The 24,326-nt window shown below is 38.6% G+C and overlaps 1 protein-coding gene across 10 annotated transcripts in view; it reads right to left on the bottom strand.

The window, feature by feature from the left end:
• Positions 1-22,223, bottom strand: part of LOC129727697 (estradiol 17-beta-dehydrogenase 11) — a 38,694-nt gene extending 16,471 nt beyond the window's left edge. Inside the window, exons 1-3 of one of the 10 annotated variants that reach the window (XM_055685762.1) lie at positions 22,144-22,218; positions 10,902-11,018; positions 10,241-10,661 (exon numbers count right to left, since the gene is read on the bottom strand). In XM_055685762.1, the coding sequence (XP_055541737.1) occupies positions 10,241-10,375 (135 nt within the window). In that variant the 5' untranslated portion in view covers positions 10,376-10,661; positions 10,902-11,018; positions 22,144-22,218. Of the gene's footprint in view, positions 1-10,240; positions 11,220-13,061; positions 13,289-21,395; positions 21,411-22,005 lie in introns of those variants that run through there. The other 9 variants (XM_055685758.1, XM_055685752.1, XM_055685759.1 and 6 more) reach the window with 9 other exon arrangements.
• Between the last annotated feature and the right edge of the window lie 2,103 nt (positions 22,224-24,326).

The following is a 24,326-nucleotide window of genomic DNA, read 5'->3' as shown; positions in this document are numbered from 1 at the left end:
ATTCGAATCGGGGTTGTGATTGATATCGAGAAACGCGTATCAATAATTGTTTTGTCAACTAGAATAATTTATGTTCATTAATGTAATATATTTTCGATTTATTATTCTATTTTCAATAAATAACTGTGAAGTAGGATAATTCAATTGCCAAAGAGTAACACAGTACCAATTTGCATATTTCGCACCAGGCGGCCCCCCGATTATGATGTTTAATTAAAATTGCAGGTGATTTATGAGCGAAGTGGAGTATTTAGCAAATGCAAATGCCATCGTAAGTAAACGTGTATGTACTTGAAAACTACCCCCACTAAGTAAACCCATTTAACGTTTTATCATTCCCGGCAGTAGTTAAAACCGGTTTCAACAGTCGCCCCGAGCGGGCATCAAACCGGGCTGCAAGTAGATTTCAGTCATTCCCAGCTGGTCACTAGCACGTATGTTTTTAGTGACGCAATACGATAGAATAGAGAGCGCAATATAGTGGTAGCATACTTATTGCGGTAATGGGTGAATCTATTGTCAGAACGAAAATGAATATACAATAAAGTTAAGAAACAATTAATTTGTCTCAATTTATTATTTATTTATCTATTACTTTGTCTCCAATCTATTTTTTGTCTCCAAATCTGTGCACGGGGAACGTGCGATTAGAAAATTAAAAGAAAGTCACGTGACTGGGACCACATTCGGTAACGCAACTGCGCGCTACCGGTAACTTCCGCGATTCGTCATGCGGTTACAGTGCCGGTTGTGCTTTTGCCGTGACGGACTATACGAGACGACGACGGCGGTGTTGCCCGTAAATTACCCGTTCCGGATGGTTTCCACCTTCATGAGCTTATGTAACGTTTGGTGGGTCACGCATGCAAGCTAAATATAGCTAAATATCAGACGCCTCCGGAACGGGCGGTGTGCGATTGCTGGCTGCCAACGGTGATGGGTAACTAGAGATGCCGACGCTAATCTCTAGTTACCCATCACCGTTGGCAGCCAGCAATCGCACACCGCCCGTTCCGGAGGCGTCTGATATTTAGCTACACACCGCAAAATACCAACTCCGCCATAGTTTCAATATAGGTAAGCACTTTGCGTGACAGCTTGTGTCAATATCACTTCTCACCGGTTCGGGCTATTAACCCTTATATCACCGGTTTTATTCTAAAGTAGGTTTTACTTTATAATTTTATAAGGTTTTGCTATATACAGTAATGAAGAAAATGTTAGAGTGTTATAGGCCAGTAGAACCATTCATTGGGATTTAAAAACCAGTTCTTATAAACTATTGCATCATAATAAGAATGGCGCATTGAAGCTTATGGAGGTGTATAGCCATCATTTTGGCACTCCAATCGCAAACGTTTTCCTGAACTTTTTCGGTTGGCAATTAACTATTTGTCGATTCCCGGAAATTCTATGAATACGGAAAGCAGCGTAAGCCAGAATAACTTGATAAATACGTGCCGACGCCAAAATATGACAATTTGACACAACATGTCCCTTTGATCAATTCTGCTACAAAAACATAAAGCGTATGGTTAAATTAATAATTCTGAGTTTGTTCTGATTTTTTGAGACGTATTTTGGATGAGATCATTACGTAACAGCTTTGTACAAAAATCAGTTTTCAAATGGAAAGACTTATAATTAGAGCAATTGATGACTTCGTCAAGTCTCATGTATTATGGGCTTGGGTTTCTTTAACTTCTGGGGTTCGGTTTCAGTAACTCCTCTGTTTCTATTTCACATAAAAACTCAATATATATTTTTCTTCGTCCCATTATACAGTATAATTTCAGCTGGTTCAGGGGCCTGAGCATGATGATAAGATTATTTTTAAATTTTTTGATTACTTTCCTGGAAGATCTGAAGAGTTAAGGAGTTGAATTGTTCTGAAGAGCTAAGATCTACTGATTGCCAGATAATTTAGAATTGTCAAATTGTCGACAGCCTCTCTTCTGATGTCAAAATAGCACGTCCACTTAAACAATCGTGGTTCACATAATTTTGGACAATATTTGGAAACACATTCGTTGAGTTCTTTACTCGTCGATATTAAACGACAGAAATTTTAAGGAAACGAAATGAATCTGGTGAAAATCTTGATGGAACGCAAAATTTTTACTTGTTACTTAAGAACAATAATTAAAAATTTTCCATTTTGTAACGAATGTGTTACTTCCATCTTGAATTCATCCGGTGTGCATATATAAGTTTGTTCGCCATCATACGGAATAGCGAAAAAACGTGAAAAGAGCTTTCAGGTATATTTTTTTCTCCAAATGTTGAAAGGAATGCTTAAAAAAAACACACATAACAGTTCATAAACTCTATGCGTTAGAGGAATCACAAGCATTTTCTTTCTTGAAAGCAGATTAAGCCATGTTGAAAACACAATCATCACTTTATGGATACCAAACGGATTAGAAGTTCCGCAAACATTAAATTTTTTGCCTTCTCTAGATTCGTTTTCCGCTAAATTTTATCGTGGTACCCACGGGAAAGCTTATTTGGACCTGTTGGGTAGTACAAACCCTACGAAACTCGTGCCAATGTAGAAAACCCATATTCGCTTTTATTGATTCACTACAACATACTGGTCTTTCTGATATACCGTCGCACCGGATTTTTAACCTCACTTTTTCGACAGATAGTGGTAACTTTCTTTACGTTTTAGAGTTTGGAGTGATTTTCCATAATGGAACAATCGTGTGCATAGTAAATATGTTACTCAATTTAAAATTGTTACTAGTGATAACCCCAAAATACACAAAGAAAACACTATCTGTTAAACTCTCATTGCCATTCCAAACCTTTTTAAGATTTTTTTTTTTCATAACAAAAATGTTATTTTTCTCGTATGAGTTAAGAAAAGTTCAACGCTTCCGGGGGAGCTTCGTAGCCGCAAGGTTATAGAGTCCGCTTTGACAAACGGGTGGTCGGGGGTTCGAATCTTAGTAGAATCAGGCCATTTGGTTGTCAAAGGACTTTAACATGGGTTTATTCTCAGGCACATATATCCTTCGTTAAAGCTAAATTCTATAGTACCCCTGCTGACTTTCAAATGGTAAGTTGAAAACTTGGAAGAAGCGTTAAAATATAGCTCCGGCCCTCACAAGTTCTTATCTCACTTCTTCATGAGACATATGATACAATAGACTACCAGTTGAAACATGGACACAACTGGTTGGCGTTGCCTGGGCAATTTTGTTCACCAAGATGGCTCTAGGGTCAGCTAGGACTCCAAACAGAACTGATATGATGGTCCTCCGGCGAGACAGGGAGTTGGGAAAGGCTCAAAAACCGCGCAGTTGGAAAGTGAATACGACCGCTACTCAAAACATGATGTCAAGATTATCATCGGGGACTACAACGCTCTGGTTGGAGAAGTATAGACCGGACTATCCAGCGCACACCAACTGACGAATGAAAATAATCTTAGGGTTATCGACTTTGCCACATCCAAAAACATGGCCATACCCAGCACCTTTTTCCAGCGTAGCCTCCTGGAGATTACCAAATAAAACAGAAACACAAATCGGCCACGTTTTGATAGATGGTCGGCACTTCTCGGACATTATCGACGTCAGAGCACACCGAGGCGCTAACATCGATTCGCCAAAACTATCCGTTGTAAATAGCATGCGGTACCGTGCGTCATCGCTCGAACTGCGCTGCCAGAAGAGAGTGAGCCTTAAAAAGCCCCTCTAGATGATCGGTGGAACACCGTTAAAACAGATATAAGCAGTGTTGCGGAGGAAGTTCTGAGACACGTGAAACCAAATCGACGTAACGAGTGATTTGACGAAGAATGCCGGCAGATATTGGACGAGAAGAACGCAGCGCGACCAACAATATTACGTAGAGCCACCCGTCAGAATGTGGAGCAATATAAACTGAAAGGGAGGCAGCTAGTCCTACTCTTCAAGGAAAAAAGCGCCGCCAGGAAGAGGAGGAATGAGAACTCAACGCATCCCGCAGACTGTCCCACGAGTCGAAATGTGTAGGGATAAGAATGGAAGAATTTTGACGCATGATCATGAGGTGATCGAAAGATGGAGGCAGCACTACGATGAACACCTGAACGGCGTGCAAGCAGGAGACCACAACACGAGCGGAGGAGACATAGTTAGTGCAACGAACGACAAAGATGTGCCGCCCCCAACAATAAGTGAAGTTTAGGACGCGATTCGCAGCTCAACAACAACAAGTCTGCCGGAAAAGACGGCATCGGAGGAGAACTTATTAAAAATAAGCCTCAACAAATTGGCCAGCTGGCTGCATCGGCTGATCGTCGAAATCTGGAAGACAGAACAGCAGGAGTTATCTGCCCCATCTACAAGACGGGCGATTAACTACACTGCGAGAACTGTCGAGCGATCACAGTCCTAAATGCTGCCTACAAGGTGTTCTCCCAGTGTGCCGAACAGTTGACATTTTTGCGTGACACCGTATCGAAAAGTACTGTTGCCTCTCTTGCAGACTGCGACAGCAGCGTTCAACTGTACGCTTCTCTATTTGAGAATGACTGGAAGCCAACACGAATGATAAACGATTCTCTTTTGTGCCGATCTCCGGCCGCTTCGACATCTCGACTGTCCCATTGTGCGAATGGTAATAATTAGTAATAACGCGACAGTTTAGCACAGTAATAAGATGGAAAATTAATTACTGCCGATAAATATCATCAACAGTGTACACTAGAAGATTTGAATCCCAATAACTGTATCGCTAGTTTGGCATCAACGACGGGGAATGAGTTAACTTCTAAACTTTCTCCTGAGAAGGGTTCGCAGTAGCGAAAGTTTCATTCAAATTTAGCATATTTCAGCAAAAGCAGGACAATAAAAGCATGAATCGTACAAATTCAATTAACGTTCTCGGACCAAATAAAAATTGATGCTAAGTAAATTGATTTCTCAAGATGTAGAAAAAAAATTGATGTGAAATCAATTCGTAATAAATGCAAAAAATAATACAAACAGCTACAGTCAATAGCACATGAGTCAGAGATTGTCTATACAATGACAACAATATAAAGAGAAGTGAGCTAGAGAATTGTTGTTCATACTGAATTCCTGACAAAAACCAAGAGATAAAAGTAGCATAATAACATAACATTAAAACTTCGTTCGTTTACATTTTGCGACTCACGCCGGTTTGAAAAATTACACGAAAAATGCAGGGAAAATCAAGTTCACAATTATAAATTGGTAATCTGTGTTAACAACTAGGGTAAATTAACCTATAGTGGACCCGTTTATTTTGTTAACCTATAGTGGAACACTCGTCACATTAATTCAATTTCTCTTAAGACTTGCATACCTGACCCCTCCAGAGCCGAAAAAAATTCCCTGTCATTCCGCAAGATCTCAACTGACTTTAACCCAATATTTTTTATTTAAAAGATCACAAAACTATCATATTTTTCGAAACAGTAGTAACCTTTCTAAAACTTTCGTAGGTCTGGATTTATTGAGGGGAATCGTGAGGTAATACCCTTCACAGACACAGGTCAGATGTAAGATGGTACCAAAGCCTTACTTATCAAACTTAAGGTTCTTGTAAAACAAGACCATTCATCAATGGTCACTTAAAGGATATTTGGCGACTTGTGCCTATGACCCTCCCAGCTGGTCTCGAGGTACGATGCTGGCCTAACAAGCCAGTTGCCGTAGGTTCGAGTCTCGACTCGGGAGAGACTGTTAGTTGTTAGTAGGATCGTAGCACTGGCCCCGCAATTGTCCTGTACACTTAACAGTTGGCTGCGAAGTCTGTGTATAATGAACAGAAGGTCGAGTTCCGAATCGGAATGTAGCACCAAGGCTTTGCTTTGCTTTGCCTATATTGGCCACAATGGTTTCGGAACGTTCACCGGAGCATTCGGTCCTAGGAATTTGACCAGGAGTGGGCAATAGATGTCCAAGTGGCTAAATACCGATCGCCAACAGAGTTGTTTTGCATAAACTTGAAGTTTGATATGTCGCAAGCAATGTTTCTGTACTATTTTCAATCTAGCCGGTGTCTCTGGAAGGGTACCTACCCCGCAATAAATCCGGAGCTACGAACAATTTAGAATGTTCCTTACTGTTTCAATAACTATGATAAATTTGTAATCTTTTAAAAAAGGTTGGATCAGATTCGGTTGAGATCTTCCGGAATGGCAGGTAAAGAATTTTCCTGTTTTCTGCTCTTGACGCAAGTGTTAACATGTGAATTTTGCTCCAATTTTCCTACAATATTGAAATGGTTCGTCATCACGTACCGTAATGACTCTCAGTTAAGTTACGCTACGGCGCAGAGTGCTCTCAATAATGCTGCTTGGGAGTCTACAAACTAACCCAAATGATTTTTCACGTAGAAATTCTGCATTTCCGGTCGGAATATCCTCGAGTTATCGCATTAATTGAGTTAAAGTTCTTTTTTTTTGTAAGATTTGGACCACTGCGACCATTGTATTGATCTTTTGTGGTATGCCTCTTCTTTAGTTTAGGTACTTGTGGCAGACATATCATTATTGATAGGAGTGATCGTCCTTGTCATATCGCACCCTTTCTCCCAATTTGGCACTGAATTTCGTATGAAATGTATTACCTCATTAGGATTTGCAGACCAGACCTCTAAAGGCTCCATAGTTCCTTTTCCAAAGGCTCTTATTCTGCACTGTATTAATGCACTGCATTGGCAGAGCAAATGTTCTGCGGTTTCACATTCGAACCCACAGAGGCGACAAATCTCGCCATTGAGATATTCTTGAACGAGTTTGAAATTAATCAAAAGGAGTCTGGAATGGACAAAAATTCAACTCAACTAAGCCTAATCAGATCCAAACAGAGCATCGAAACAAAAACCGTTCAATTCCTAGAGATTACTCAAAAACAGTTCTCGGAAGTGCTTAAAGTTCAAAGATAACCCAATAGGTTTCTCCGGAAAAATCATTTGTTTACATTTTCTCCCTCTTTAGAGTAGTTTGCTAGGGGCAAAAATTTGTATTGACATTTCTAAAACATACAAGCAAAAAAAACTCTTCTAGAGTCCTGAAGCTTATCTATTTGATGTTTCGAAAACACAATAATATAAATTACCCTATAGAGGTCCCCGAGTTTGAACATATTTTAACTTAAGGGGCAACAATGGCGCCATTTTGAATTTTTGAAAAACCGGTTATTTTTTATGTTTTTTCGACGCCATTTTGTCGTAGATCAGACACCTACCATTCGATTTCTGAGTCTTTTTTACTCAAAATAAAACATAATTTGACTACCACTTTAAGATATTAGCGAATTACCATTAATGCTCAGAAATATTCGTTATAATTTTGCTTTGTGAAATATACTAAAACTATGCCAAAACCGGTTTCGTTGAATCACCGTTATGAGCTCAGTTTTTGTCCAATTTAAGATCTGTTTTTTTAAAGATGGGTAAGAAGATGCTCATATGTGAACAAACTCTTAGAATTTTGATATTTGGTCTTAAAACAAAATGGCGTCGAAAAAACATCAAAAATAACCGGTTTCACAAAAATTCAAAATGGCGCCATTGTTGCCCCTTAAGTTGAAATATGTTCGAACTCCGGGAAATTTATTTTCGCATCAAAAAATGATACATAGAAGTCAAGGCAAAAAAAAAAAAGTTGCACTGTGTTATAAGACAATATGACCAACTCATCAACGCTGATTTTTTACCGCTGAACACAAATCTGTAATTTTTCATGGGGATGAGATTCGAACTCCGTGGTTAAAGTCTTTATCCTTTTGGACTAGCTTACATTAAAAATCTGTAAGGCACTTGTCCTTCGTGTACAGCTCAGTATGCAGTAAGTACACACTTCTTATTTTACAATACGTATGATACACGCAGAAAATGTGCTTTGACTTGAAAGACAGAGTTTTCTAAAATGAAAATTCAATAACTACGTAGTATAACTTGGAAGTATACAAATTATTTTTGAAACAAAATAAAATTAAAATGCATCGAATAAACTTCATTTTCGTCTGCATTTCAATTTTCCAATTCAAAGTCAGTGCCTTGTTCGCTTTTAACATCCATGATATAAAGAACAGGCCCGTAGCTACCGGGGGGGCTAGGGGGGCTTAGTCCCCCCACGCGTTTGCATTGCCCCATCACGCAATTTTCTCATGTATGTGATTGATATTAGGTGAAAAAATCCAAAAGAAAAATCTGAAATATAAGCAATGCTTGTTGTTGAATAGTCTCCAGTATTTTTTCAATATGAACGATAACAGTCAATTTTTTGGTCGAACTCATATGCAAAAGAGGCTAAATTATTCAATCTTTTGGTGAGCCAGCCTGATTCGCGTCAAAGTTGAAACTGACGATCCGCATACTTCCCTTTCGGATGTCCGGTCCAGCGTCTGGGAGTGAAAATGTCAGTTTTTTAAAGTGTCATTTTTAAGAAAGAACCAATCACAGTTTTATATGTTTGATTACATTAGAACAATTAAAAACAAGTTTGGCTGTGAAATTGGACTAACTTTTCCAGAAGTTTCTATTTCTCACTTCTTGATTTCTTAGATTGAGCATATCGTGGGAAAAAACGACACACAATACTAGTTTTTTCCAAATCTTGACTGCTTTTTGTGATTCATGTTCATGTTCAGTTCAACATATTTTGGCCGGAATTATTCACATCTCGGAAGCATAACCCAGTCCGTTACCTGGACGGAACAACTCTGTTCCGTTTCGGTCCGAAATAAAATCGGACTATAAAAACTGTAGTCTGACCGGACTACCCGAGTAAAGTTGAACAACAAAACGATAACATGATGTGATGCCTTGTAATCAAGTAAGCCAAATCCTATAACATGATATCTTATATTTAGATAACAGAGAGAAACAAAATGAATCCAAAAACGCCATGATTTGTTATTCAGATGCCCTGAGAGCTGTTATCTTACTTTATTCGGGTACGCACTGGGCATTCCACACTCTACCCGGTCTGATGATAAACACTGATCAAACAATGCCTACGTAAAATTTAGAATTTTGCTGACGGTTGAATCGCTCTATTTTATCAGTATTTTTTCGTGAATAGAATTTCTCAGTATCGTTGGTTGACATTGGTTTTAAATGAGGTGACTCTCGAAGCTGGATTTCTAACGCTGTAATTTCTTCAATGTTGCTTCAGAGTAGAACTTTTAAAAACTCTCTTCTGTCCTTAGTTTTTCGATCGCACATGGTCGCACCCTCAAGACATTTGAACATTTGCGAAATTAAGTGGAAGGTACACAGTTTCGCCAATCACGTCTTCACGTCGAGCTCGAATACAAATACCCAGCCGTAACCTATGTATTAGGGTGCCAATGAAAACAGATTTTTCGAATTTTGTTTAGTGATAGGGCTCAAAAGTTTCGTCTTTAAAAAAAAATCATCAGCTCTACCGCTAAACGATTAATTAATAATATTAATTAATAATTACCGTAGATTCGACGTTTCATAGAAAAATCGATGTGCATTTTTTCATTAGTCAAAAAGTTGAAACATTGATCACACGTGTTCCCAAAGTCCGATTTAGCTGAAATTTAGCATGGGGCTTTCTTCGAGATAGCAAAACTCCTAAACCTTACCGTTAAACGATATTCGAATGTTATTTTTTTTTCATACATCTCATTGGCGTACGAAGTAAATGTACGAAGCTTTTACGCAGTTATAGTAAAAATGGCTGAGCCTGCGTAAAAGTTGGTCCCCTGAAACTCAATTACACTATGTAAACCTGATCTTTTGAGTTTGTTATGGAAACCTGTTTTTGAGTTTGCTGAATACTCATTAAAATATGCAGATTTTTTTCCTCCATGGTTTTTAGCCACAAGCTAGCTGGCCACTATACGCATAATCGTAGTTTTTTTTTTTTTTTGAATATGAACCCGGAAAACCGGATTTTCGGGAAAACGAAGATTCTTCCGGGACACCACTAAAGGTACTTTTTTCTGTCGAGCACATAACGGCTTTAAACTGCTTACTCTACAAAAAATAACGTTTTCTTAAATAAAAATTCTCTGCCCTCCCACGCAAAACGGAGTAGCTACGGCTCTGATAAAACAGCTAAACATTTCGCGTATCTTCCTAATCAGCATCAATGATACGATGATAATAATTAATAGCAATCAGTAACAATTAGATGCTGACTGTACCCCAAACCGGCACGGATGCAAAACAAACGAAACGAAAATCCATAGAAGCTAATTCTGGTCATTCCCGCTCAAAATAAAACAAACTCACTCACCTGCAAAATATAGCCTAGCGAGGTTAGTAAAAAGATCACAACATCCAACACCGTGTGCTTGATCGACGCCTTCTTCCGGGACGGATTGATCTCGGGTTTGTCGAATGAAAATGGTTTTCCGTTGGAGGCCAACATTTTGATTTCGAACAAACACTCTCGGGCGAACGGGGTTTCCAATTCCACGGCACTTGCAATTACGACAGGGTAACGTTACTATAGAGCTCTTCTAGCGCTGCCTAAGTACTCGTACACATACACCGCAGCACAGCACTACACACCGGCCACGGTTGCTTCATCAGAGGTTACGTATAGGCAACTTTTCTCGATTGCACTCTTTTCTTGTTTCGCGTGGTTAGGAAAAACTAGTTTTTCTCCAACTAATGCCTCGTCCAACGTATGAATTTTTCTGCAATAGCAGCGCCTGCAAAACACTTAAACCTCGAAGCGATCGGCAATTTCTGGCCCAAGTGAGTGGCTTATGACTTCTTGAAGTTTTGCTTACTGCCAGGTGTGCTACAAACTGCAAAAACGGCCTATGCAATCTGCCGCACCATCTATCGACGCTTAGTTTTTATGTTACAATAACGTTTGTTTCCACATTTCACTTTTAAGCCGTTTCTTCTTTTTCTAGCTTACTTCAAGTACACAACGTTGTTATTACCTTCTTTGTTGAACCAGAGCACTTATTTGTTATTATTCTGTATTGAAGTTGCAATTAATTTTTCCGCGTTACACTTTCACTTCTTTGGTCTTCGTAAAAGCCACTGTTCACTTCCTACTGGATAGAAAAGCGTTAGCTGTGCTACAAATGAAAATTCGAAGAACACCCAAACTCACGCGAACCCCCGTGCTTTTGCGTCCGCGGTCAGGATTCGAATGAAACCCAATAAAGCGCGCTCTGTCGATTCTCGGAACTTGAAGCGACCGAAGCGAACGAAGACGCGCACGCGCGAAAGACGTGTAGTGCGCTGCTTCAATCCTAAATAATACCACACTAAGGAATGAATCTCGCGCCGTTGCTATATTATACACTGTGTCGGCTGCAATCTGAGCTACGAACTAATCACAACGACCCCTTGCCCTGTGTAGTGCACTGCGGGCCAACCTTGAAACAATAGAACACTAACCCCCTTTTAGGTGGTAATAAATCTCCACAGAATCACCTTTCCAACCGACAATCGCGGCAGTTAAATTCAGAGCCTGTCTTATCTAGCGGAGAGATTCCTAGGCCATCGCATCTAGTGTTATTTTCTTTCCAAACAATTAACCCTTACCGGCCGGGGCCGACATGATGGCATTGCGGTCAGTCTAGCCGTTGTGTAATGATTAAGAACAAAATTATTCAGTACTTAAGGGTAAATTATCGGATTGTGGTCTTGATCTATTTTATTAAAAATATATTTTATAACTATTCGAGTTTTTGAGCGATGATTAGTCGCACTTATTTTAATTTCTGGATTTTGTGAAATCTCTATTACAAACGAAGTTTATAGTGGAACTTAATAGGCACTACAGGACTTTCCGGGCTGCTAATTCCCGTGATCAGTTGTGGGTCAAAGAGCAGACTGTTCTTACGCTTCAAGCGAGATCTAATTTGAATGTAAAGCTTGGTATTAGGAATAATGTCAGGAATAACGTGTGATTGAAATCCATTCTAGTTAAGGCGTTACTCAACTCGTACCATTCATATTGACCCGGATGCAATTTGCGGTTTCACACTGTTATGAAATCTTAAGGCTAACAGTTTCAGATTATTTTGTTCAACATAGTTGATCTCGAGAGTCTATAAAATTACTCAAATTGCTCGATGAGAATCCATGTCAAACGCAGGGACAGCTTCCTTCGGTATAAGTTGTTACCGGCCAAACCTTGTCGTGCTTCGAAAATAATCCAAAAACAAGGAACTTGATTTTTTACGGTTTGGAGCCCTACGTCGTTGGCTTGGCCGAACATACACGCTAAGGAGGTTATGCTGTTTATTTGTTAGAACCAGGTCGGTGTTGTTTATGATGAGTTGTTGATACCGAATGAAACCATAATTGAGAAACGGTATCGACTTCAATTGATGCGATTAAGCCGAGTGCTGCGCCAAAAATAGCCACAATTCGGCACGAAAAAGTGATTCTACTGCATGACAACGCTAGGCCTCATACTGCCAAAACCGTTAAAACTCACATATAAATGATCAAAGAGGAAACTCAAAAGTGCAACCTATTAATATGATGAGCGAAAACAGCGCAGTCGAAGTACTAGTGGAGCGTTTCCATGCCAAATGATCTACAAATCCGCAAAAAATAGTCGCCCATTTTCGATTTGAACGAAAGTTTGGCTGAGCAAACTGAGAAACTTTTGTGATTTAAGACTAGTTCCTTAAAACTCCGTATGCGTTAGGTTTTGTTCAAATCATTGCAGCTCAGAAACCATAGGTTGTACACAAAAACTGTCTGACAATGAATTGTACGTAACTAATAAAGCTTTACAAAAAAAAAAAAAAAAAAAAAAACAGTTGGCAGTAGTGATTATTGTTCACTAGCACCAAAAAATTACTCTCTCACGTCCCCTATAGACAAACATAGACTGCCCCTCCTTTTCTCCATAGAGTATAAGTGGTTTATGGAAGCGTACTAAACTGAAGTGATCGCTTCAGAGCGATACGCAGTTATACCTCATTTGAAACCAAAGTCTTGTATGGAAAACACAACCTATTTTGTGGTTTAAGATGAAAATTTCCAACACAATTTTGCTTCTTGCCTGTGCTGTTCAGAAAAAATAACAAATTCTATATCATAATAACCATTTCCACCCCGGGAGGTAACCTTACCTAATGCAAGGATCGCGAAAGCGGTCGACGAAACCAGTGAAGACGCGGCTTGAGAAATCGAGTTGCACTCTAACCGAACCGACAGACAAATGGTAACGACGATGATGGGCCTCGCAGCTGCGGCGGCGACGGCAACGCGTGTTACTCGATTTGATCGACACTCGCGAACGGGCTGCCGCTGACGACGCAGTCAACCTATTCCGACCCACAGCTGTACCGTGACTGACGCGGCCGGCGCGCGGTTCAATTGCTCGGTACACCGAGAGCGAACAATTGCGCTACTCGAGCTTTTCCCTGTATGTCGCTGGTGGCTCCGTACAAGTTCTGCAGCGTGCATGCAGCTCGAATGTAGCAGGTTTCCTATGTAACAAATCGCATCGAGAGTCGAAAATGGGCTCTGCTCTTTAGGTTAGGTGGGTTTGTGGAGTTGTACGCGACATACATAATGCGAGACAGAGTTTTATGCACCCCGGTACGCTAGTAAGCATTTGAATGAATTTTTCGCTTCAAGACGTTTCAATGGGGCTGTCTGCGTATTTCACAAATCGAATTAATAAGCATGTTCGATCTTAATGTTACTTTTACGCGTTCAATAAGCCGTTTTATGGCTGAGAATAATTACTTCCAAGACAATTTGCTTAATAACGCGTGGCGTGTGTAAAATGAAGCTCGCTGAGATGCAGACCTTCGCACATGTACATGAGCACATTAGAACGCTCATCTCCGTTAGCATGATTAACGTGAGTGAGTCTTGTTCCAGCGTGATGCATATAATATGCATTACGTATGACCTTATGAAAGTAAGATACTTTTTTGCGGTATTCGATGCTAATTTGCGAATCCAGACAGAACTCCATTCCAAATCAATGTTTCTAGATTTTTTTAAGATTATATTTTTTCCGAACTGTAACGAATATATCGCAGCTTTTTGTGAAAAAATGGAAAAACTCACCTAGGGGAAATACGAAAACTTTCATACTTTGATCTTTTGTACGGAGAGTTTATCATTGAATAAAATCATGATCAGTTATTAAAAGGGGTAAAAGAGTTATCATCACGAATTATTACATGATGTACAGCAGACACGATAAAGCTTTCAGTTTTGCTAATATACTGTGTAAATTCATTGCTAATTCGACTGAATGTATAATAACAAAATCTGTTCTTGTATAATGTATGTACCAACGTTGTTTCTCGAATCATGAATGAAATATTCGATGTCTTATATTTCAAACGAGTTAATACTGTTTTCAATGATGTCGCAGTAAGCGTTGTCCTGAAACAAAAGCCGGATCAAATCGATGGGTGGTTTAATTAAGGTTGTTTTTCTAAACATTTTTTTGATCGGGGAAGAGAAATACCGTCTGCCGGGGTGAGATTAAGCCACGGGGTGAGATTGAGCCAAAACGGGAAATGTTTGTATGTTAAATTAAAAACCTCAAACTCAATACTTTATGAAACATGACATATTTATTCACAACTTAAAAAGGAATATAGATAATATCAGTGAACTGTTTCGCTTCAAGAATGTTTCAAAGTACAGGGTGAAAAACATGCGCAAATAACGTTATCCAAAAATGTCCCAGGCAAACCAACCCGATCAAGAAATCACATCAACTTACTGCTCAGTTGGTACGTTAGGATGTCGTCTCCAATGTGTTGAGGAAATATTATGCATTGAATCTGTACCGGCTCAGAAAATAATGTTTCTCCAAACTGTTCACTTTTCGAGCTCTTTTGGGGTGAGATTGTGAAAAGCTATATTGAACGGCACAGTGTGCGGAATTTACATTCACGACAAAATTATATCAGTATACACCAAAACACTTGCATTGTTTACATAGGGTATGTTTTTTTGAAATATGAAACATAGTTTCTGATCAACCTCCTAAAGCCCCTTAATAGTCCACGTTGTTTATGTTCGTCCCTATACTTACTGTTTTATCATGTTAGTCATGTGGATTGTTCGTAGACACACTACTGTTCATTTAACAGGTATTAAATTCAACTTTTTGTTTTTGGCACAATCTCACCCCATAGAAGGGGTGAGATTGAGCCAAAGTTCATGTATTTTTAGCAAAATTATTCTTCAAATTCATTCTAGAATGCATTGGTGTATTTTGGATGGAATTTTTTGCTTAAATGTGTGCGTTACAAGCTTGAGAACAAAAAAGCATCATATTTTGGCACAATGTCACCCCGGATGACGGTACGTTATCCAACGGCGTGAGCTTTTGTAACATGTCCCTGTTTACTATACGTGCCCCCTTGCAAAAACAATGATGACGACTGCATTGACACGTTCCCAGTCAGGTAAGATCCCAAGCAACAATTGAAACATAATAAAAAAATAAATTGTGATTATTTGTTGCACTAATGAAATTCCGAGGTTTTAAGAAACATTTTTTGTTACTACGATGAAATTGTAAAGAAACAAGCAACAACTAAAGTTGCATCGCTGCTTCAAAAATCTTCACACCAAAAACGTAATTCGCGAGGTTGGATTTGTTGTTGAAACATGTAAACGGCATTTGAAAACCTAACCTTCACTGAATAGATCTAGTGGGTGGAGCATATAGGTTGCCAACGTGATGCTTGTGAGATACAAAAAACAAACACACAAAAATACTTCTAAAAGTTGCTGTCATGTTCTGAAGCCATGTAACAGCAACTTTTGCTCGATCGTTCGCCTTATATTTGTTTTTGAGATGAGGTTATTTACTGCGTTGTAACGTTTGGGTACTTGGACTAGAAGTCGTCCAAAAAGTGTGGGTTTCTAAAGTGAAATGAGATAAATTGCTTTGAATTTCAATTACCACGCTGAGGTACTGATGAATTGAAGAAGCAAAATTAAAACTGGTAATGAACATTAGCATGATAAGGAAGCAATATTCAAAACTGAGCCATGAACTTGCAAGTGTTTCTACAGTAAATGACGTGAATAGTACAAACGAGAAAAGTGAATAGAAATTGATAACTGGAGTTGAATCCTCAAATTTCTGGAAATAATCAAAGATATATCGCTATACAGACAATCTCTTTCCATTCTGATCATTTGCCATTTTACAATCTTATCACAACGCCATGAAGTTTCTATTGCGCCCTAGTTGCTGCTACGATGCATCTTCGTAGCTGAAATTTTACCATGCAGCATTTACCATGTTGCTATCAAATTCCATGCATTAGTTCATACACATTGCTGTTTCATTCTTGAAACTTGTGTTGAAACAACGAAAATGTTGCAATTGGCTCCACCTCCTGCGCTTTTTTGTCATTGTATAAAAACTGAGATGTATCTGCAACTTAATTTCGCATAAGAATTTGTTGCTGTGATGCACAAAGTTCATAATCGAAACAAATTTTGCTGCTTGGGATATGGATTATGAAACCAATCACCTTCCCGGGATTTAAGGACCAAATCTCTTTGGACTGTAAACATTCACTGTCAAAAAACCTTAGTCTACGTTTAAATGTTGCACCACAGCCGCACAGTAGATGTTCTAAGGTCGCGCTTCCCATATTACAAAAGGGACAGATATTATCCTGAACTCGGTCAATATTCTTTGAATGATATCTACTCGGACAGTGCCCCGTTACTAGGCCGACGAATTCACGAAGAGCTCTTTCGTTGAGCTCTGAGAGCTTTTTTGAAACATTTTCGTTTGGTGTTATAAATCTTTTAGATTGGGAACACTTTTTGACATCCAATCAATTGGCTATCACCTTTTGTTCCTCCCAGCGTTTAAGCTCCATTTCCACTGCATAGTTTGATATACACTAGATGCTCTTTTTACGCGATTGATGTGTACGCGCAAAAAAAAAGAATCGCGTATCTTTGAACAAATCGCGTGAAAAAATCGCGTAATTTGGAGCAAATCGTGTAAAAAAGGTCGCTGTGTATGTATGTGTATGTATGTTTGTGTGTTACATCTTGGCTCATAAACAGTATTTGCCATGTCACATATCGCGTAATTTCGAGAAAATCGCGTAAAAAAATCGTGTAAAATAAAATCACGTAAAAAAAGTCGCGTAATAACAGAATTCAGTGTACCGCAGAAAGATAAGGTTAAAATGTAAACTTTTCTTGTAAATTTTGTTGAATTTTTTCAATTGAATCTATCATATAGCTTCGCGCTCGCAGTCGATAAGATGAGGTGAATGGGATTCCCTAACTGAGTGACAAAGTGGATACTGTCATTCTAAACCGATCGCTCAGCTTTCGTCTTAATCAGTGGTACAGTCTTCTAGCTTCAAACAACCTTCAGGAGTACCTCAAGGAAGCTTTCTGGGACATTTCATGTTTATTTTATTTGTAAACGATCTGTGTACCCGTCTACGTTATTCAAAACTCATATTTGTGGATGACCTAAAAATATTTCGTGTAATCAAAGCTAGACTTGACTGTTGTGCTCTACAGGAAAATATTGACGTACTCATACGATGGAGCACATTGATCGGCATGCAAGTTAATTCCACGAAATGCTGCGCCATTACCTTCAACCGCTTACGCAATTCTTTGCATTTTGACTATTTAATAGGTCCCAGTAGTCTTACCCGAGTAAATAAAATAAATGCTCTGCGTGTTATCATTGACATTAAAGTCAAGTTCAACGGGCATATCTCCACGATCACTTCAAAAGCGTTTGCCATCTTAGGTTCCTTGGCAAGTGCATTTTAGAAAGAAATTTCGCACGTCCTTATGTTACTCAATATAGGGGAGACGTCTGACACCTTTTGTAAATCCGAAATGATAACTCCGTTTTCTGAAAATCTGAATTCAAATTCAAATACTGCCCAATTCTGGTATTTTAGGAACTGGAAGGACGTTAAAAAACAGTAAACTGATGTCTAACGCCATTCAAAAATGGGATTATTGCCATTTTTAATTGTAAAACCAAAAAACATTGTTCAGTTTTCCAGAACCCGAACCACCAATAATTATATTCGAACTGGAGGAAGAACGAATTAGCCATGTACAATTTCCATACCGTCAAAATTTTCATGTTGTCAAAAAAAAGTTTAGCATCACCTGAAATAACTAGATATCTTGTGTTTTTGACGACCTGGAAAGTTACGATTTTCAGCAAATTTCTTCAGAAAATCAAGGGTTTTTTGTTGATCTAGTTCAGTGCAGAGTTCTGTCGCTACGTGTCATTGGTGTGAATGGAATTCTTCATATTTTGGTTTTAACTTATCCAGTATTCCTTACTCTCTAGAAGGCTGCGGTCTTCAGCGAAGTTGTTCAGAAGGTCATGAGCTTCTGGATGGTGGAAAGTCAAGTACGGAATTCCATCACTATGTCGTGCTTGTGTGCACGCAATTCTTCGTATTTTGATCCTGATTTACCCATACTACGATTCCATCCTCCTAGAAAACTGTGGTCTTCAGCAAAGTTTTCCACATGACCTTCTGAACAAGTTTCCTAAACCCACAGCAGATAAGCGATGTTCAACATTTACATGTTCATTTCAAATGTTGAAAATTGTTCAAAATTTAGCTACATGCACACGAGCGCCGTGTTGCGGTCGAATTTAAAAACAAACCGTGTACCAAATAAATCTCTTGACTCTTTTAAATACTATGCTGAAGACGACACAATATGGACGGATTCACGAGGAAAATAAGGTTAAAAATACTCAAAACTACATGCATATTAGCGCCACGTTGCGGTGAAATTTCGAACAAAATGTGCAAATAAAAGCCTTCACAGGTTCCTGAGCAATTTTCAGGTCACAACTCTCTAGACTGTCGGTATCCGAGATAGAGTTATATAGATAGGCTCTTATTGTAACAAACATTGGAGCGCTTTGGTATCGTAGGAACGGCAAATAAATGGTTCGAAAGCTATTTTTGTGTTAGAACTCAGAAGACTTGGTTTAATGATTCTGAATCGAATTCCATTGCTAATACACTTGGTGTACCGCAAGGAAGGGTTTTTGGGCCTATTTTGTTCATAATTTATATTGATAACATTAGGCGAGTTTTACGGTTTTGCGGTATAAATTTATTTGCCGATGACACTGTTCTGTTCATTGCAGCGGAAAACCCAAACGACGTTATTGCACTTTTAAATCAAGATATACATTATCTGGCGTATTGGTTTGAATTTGAACAGCCTAAATTAAATGTTAGTAAAACACAGTACTCGATTACACACTGCAACAAAAATTGACTTTTTTTCCTGCCTTGGTTTCTATATATATTTTTTGTTGTGTATTTTTATGCAAATCCAAATATCCCCGAGTTTGAACATATTTCAACTTAAGGGGCAACAACAGCGCCATTTTGAATTTTTGAGAAATCGAAAGTTTTTGAGGGTTTTTATATGCCGTTTTATTTTAAGACCAAACATCAAAATTCCATGAGTTAGTCCACATATTAGCATCTTCTTACCCATCTTTAAAAAAAACAGATCTTAAATCGGACAAAAACTGAGCTCAAAACGGTGATTCTACGAAACCGGTTTTGGCATGGTTTTAGTATATTTCACAAAGCAAAATAATATCGAGTATGTATGAACATTAATGGTAATGCGCTAACATCTAAAAGTGATAGTCAAATTATGTCTTATATTGAGTAAAAAAGTCTCAGAAATCGATTGGCAGGTAGCTGATCTATGTAAAATGTCTGTAACATGTCGATTTTGCCCCAATTCCCTTACAATATTGAATTCGGTTTATCTCGACGTTAAATTAACCTATTTCAAATCTGTTAAATGTAATTTCAAGAGTGTAAACGATACTCAAAGATACAATAACAATTTGGCATCACATGATCCTCCCTCTCTTGCGGGGAGGGGGTTGGATTTTGGGCCAGGACAGGTCAAAACATAAAAAACTCACTTCAGCTATGAGACCGTCATTGAGACGGATCATGTGATGCCAATTTGTTATTTTATCTTTGAGTATCGCTTGCACTCTTGATATTACAATAAACAGATTTCAAATGAGTTAATTTATTGTCAAGATAAACCTACGTTAGTATTGTAGGGGAATTGGGGCAAAATCGACATGTTGCTGACATTTAACGTAGATCAGACACCTACCAATCGATTTCTGCGACTTTTTTACTCAATATAAGACATAATTTGACTACCACTTTTAGATATTAGCGCATTACCTTTGATGCTCATACATACTCGATATTATTTTGCTCTGTGAAATATACTAAAACCATGCCAGAACCGGTTTCGTTGAATCACCGTTTTGAGCTCAGATTTTGTCCGATTTAAGATCTGTTTTTTTTTTTTTATAAGATGGGTAAGAAGATGCTAATATGTGGACGAACTCATAGAATTTTGATATTTGATCTTATAACAAAATGGCGTCGAAAAACTATCGAAAATTTCCGATTTTTAAAAAATTCAAAATGGCGCCATTATTGCCCCTTAAGTTGAAATATGTTCAAACTCAGGTAAATTTGTTTTCGCATCAAACAACATCAAAAAATCATACATAGAAACCAAGGCAAAAAAATTGTTGCACTGTGTTATTTCTTCTGCCAACTTCAGATTAGACGTTGACATTGTAATTGATGGTGAGGCGATTGATCGCGTAAATGAATTAAAGTATCTTGGAGGTATTATTGATGATAAATTAACTTTTAAGTCTCGCATAGATAATGTCATCAAGATAATGGTGAAAAATAAGGTATCTTGTGCTGTTTGAAAAATGTGTTGACTGTTAGTAGTAAATTGTGTTGACTGTTAGTAGTAAAATTAATCTAAATTAATCAAGCCAGTCATTTCACCACATATAGATTTTTGTTCATCCATGCTATTTCTTGCAAACAACACACAAATGTTGAGTCTGCAGCGCTCACAAAATAAAGTAAGGCGATTAAAATTGAGATGTAGTAGATACACTACCTTGAGTTTTATGCATTTTTGGACGCATTGCAATGGCTTTCTGTGAAACAATGAGTTTATTTTTTGACAATGGTGTTTCTATATAAAATTTTTATTAATATGCTGCCTCGCTATTTGTGTGATCGAACTGATAGAAGAAGTGATTTTCATAGGTACAACACTAAAAACGCGGATGTTAAAAACTTGTTTAGGGAGATGTTTTCAATGACAAAACTATTCGCTACCAAATTGTCAGTCTCCAGAGACATTATTCAATATAATGGATAACGCGACCGAGATATCATATTAGTTTGGGAAACATTATGATAACATGAATCATTTCATTCTCAAAGTGTGTTTGTGAGTCGCGCCTTCTCTTGGTCGTCCTATTTTACTTCACAATTACATACCGTTTGTTGCCGAATTAATGAAAGTAAAAACCGAAAAAAAACAGTCTAAACACATAATTTCAAATCGTTAGAGCTTACACACATCAACAACGGTGAAAGAGAAAGAAGCAATAACAATAATTGCCTCCGTACGTGTACAATTATATGAGTGTTTTTACGTGAGCCTCTATTCTCCGCTCGGGCCACTCGGTCAGCGATCCGTACTGCACAGAGTATGTCTACACTCCCGGGTACATGCCATCGGAATGTCAAATGCCACACTGCTGCGATTAGCGCAGAAATGCTGACGTATTTGCAGCTGCCTGTTGTATTTATTTTACACAGGTACACTACCGATCGATCGGTCGAGATTTCTACGGTCCAACAGTGGCGAACATTGAACGCGCTTCAAACGCGGCATTATATTTTTGCACTCGTACAAAGCACTGCTGCTTGTCCACTTGTCGATGTCACCTTGTTGTTCTGTTTGAACAAATTCTGCTTCATCCGGCTGATCACAAAGCTCCGGATGGCCACCGTTAGGCTTCGTCTAGTCTGACAACGCCGCATGATAATTCAAGGGCAACAATGACGGAAAATGATTTCATCTCTTTGCGATTTCTAGTTGAAGATTCTTAACTGAAGGGTTTCTATTTTTGGACTGTGCAAGTAAATAAATTTGAAGCAGCAAAAAAGTTATACTCATTACACTGTAAGTGAAAAAAAAAATCAAACAAATTCCAGTTTAGCATTCCCCAGCACAGGTCGAGTGGCAGTCGATTTAACAGACAAATTATTTGACCAGCACTTTTTTCAGTCACACTTGTAAAATATAAAAAACACTAACCACTTCACTACAGACGAGTAAATTGCAAACTAATTTTCAGGTACAAGCCATGAACCAAATTGCCGGTTCTCGACTGTCAGAGAGTAAGAAATGCGCATGTGCTGGAATAAAGGATATAATTTGACGAGGGTACAGCATAAGGACGAAAAAGTTATAGCAAGAAGCCGATTGAACGTGTTTGAATTTTTCGAACAAATATTACTGTTGGTGAGGAAAGGCGACGACTTGACTTTCCGTGGGGCACGTTTGATTTAGAATTAAAATTAAACGAACGGCTACGATTTTTCAAAAATTTTAACAGGTAGGGAAATGAAATTTATGTTTTCTTTTAATAGGTTAATAAATTCTTCCCATAGAAAAAAAAAAACATAAGACCCATTACTTTTATAGAAAGTGCTCATGTATCACCAGTACCATATAGAAATTATTTTTAAGGCGGCTGCTATGCCTTTCTTGTGAAAACACGGAATACGGAACTAAACAGAGAGCTGAAATTTACTGCAAATGAAAAACCGATAATCTCTACGATTATATGTGGTACTACCTAGTTTAAACCAGTCACCGGTGGCAAATAAAATCAGTTATTTCAGGCGTTTATGCCCACCGTATCATCATTTTTCTCCATCAGAACATAAGGAACTGGGCAACGTTATTCCACCTCCACTTAAAGTGCCATTAACAACGGTTGAGTTTTCTTTCCGCAAAACCCTCGCTAGCCTCTTGCTAGACTCCACATGAATGGTATGCAAATCCTAGACAGACAGCTTTACCTCTCGATACAGGTAGGCAATTATTACCATTACTACCTATATTCGCGCGTACACATACCACCTTTTGGAGCGTCTGCCGCCACCCAGCAGTCAGTTTTTGCGGTCTTTACTCTGTGTAGTACGTACAGCACGATCGTTTGAGAAAGGAGGTCAATTTCATTACAATTACGACTTTGAGCATGTTTTGCCTGCGCTTGCCAATGCCATCATTTTGTTTTTGTGTCAGTGTGTTGTTCAATCCTAACACCTCTCTAACGACGGTTCACCAGCAAGCATGGAGCTACTGGGCTGGGGCTCAAAGGGATCGGAGTTTTTCTACTTCGCTCTGTAACATGAACACTTTGCGTTGAATCAGATTTCTATGTTATGTAAGAAGGAAGTAGCAGCACACACATCCGACAGAGCTGTGAAGGTCAACCGCAACTGAAGCATATGGAAGTCCAAATAAAACAATCCTCACCAAAATAATGGTTGAATAATTTACTAATTTATCTTATTATCGACAGTGTGTAAGTTGTGACTGCGCGTGGTCAGAGGATGATGGCCTTTTATTTTACTGTTGTTAGTTGAATTTGATTTCAGGTTGGAATGGATGAAAACATGTAAATAATTCGTTTGCATCATTAGCTTCATTGAAAACCAACCACGAATTGTTCAAGTTCCATCCTAAGGTCGATTGCACGAGCAAAATAAAGTCCTAACATTTGTTTTATTATTTTAATTACGATAACTTGAGGTAGAACGACCGCATATTTCATAGTTTCTCCTCCGTGGTGGATTTAAGCTAGTGAAGTTGTAATATAGAACCATCGTAAGATGGCTAATTAGGAATTAATTTATGATCTTCACCCTCCTAGCTGGTCTAAAGGTACGGAGAGACTGTTAGTGTCAATAGGATCGTAGCGCTAGCCTCCCAATTGTCCTGTACCCTTTACTACAGTTGGCTGCGAAGTCGTGTATAATAAAACAGAAGGTCGAGTCCCGAATCGGAATGTAGCACCATGGCTTTGCTTTTTATCATCTTCAATGTAGTTCAGTAGCTTTCGCTTTGTACAGTTCGATAGATAATGGGGCTACGTCCTTTTTTCGGTTAGGAAAGGAAAGAAGTAATTAAGTGTTACAATCATTTATTTCCAGATACCTATGCATCTTTAACGGTTGTAAATGGATAAGAAGGTGCTTTTGTCACCGTGGTGAGTGAAGAACTTTTACACTTTTTTTACCATTCCCGCTGCCATAGGGACATCAAGAATGACCTTTTGTTCCTCGTATGCCCTTTGTGTCACGTTGGTCGAAGTATTATCTGTCCTTACTAATGGTGATGCTGATAGGCAACAGATACAGGCAGCCAGGTACATGAGCCCACGTACTTTCCAGTTTGCCAAGGTAACTGTTAGTACTTAGAGCTCTGGA

Source organism: Wyeomyia smithii, chromosome 3, assembly GCF_029784165.1.
Source record: "Wyeomyia smithii strain HCP4-BCI-WySm-NY-G18 chromosome 3, ASM2978416v1, whole genome shotgun sequence".
In the NCBI taxonomy this organism is placed as follows: domain Eukaryota; kingdom Metazoa; phylum Arthropoda; class Insecta; order Diptera; family Culicidae; genus Wyeomyia; species Wyeomyia smithii.
The sequence above is the reverse complement of the archived record's forward strand: the minus strand, read 5'-3'. Positions and strand labels throughout refer to the sequence as shown.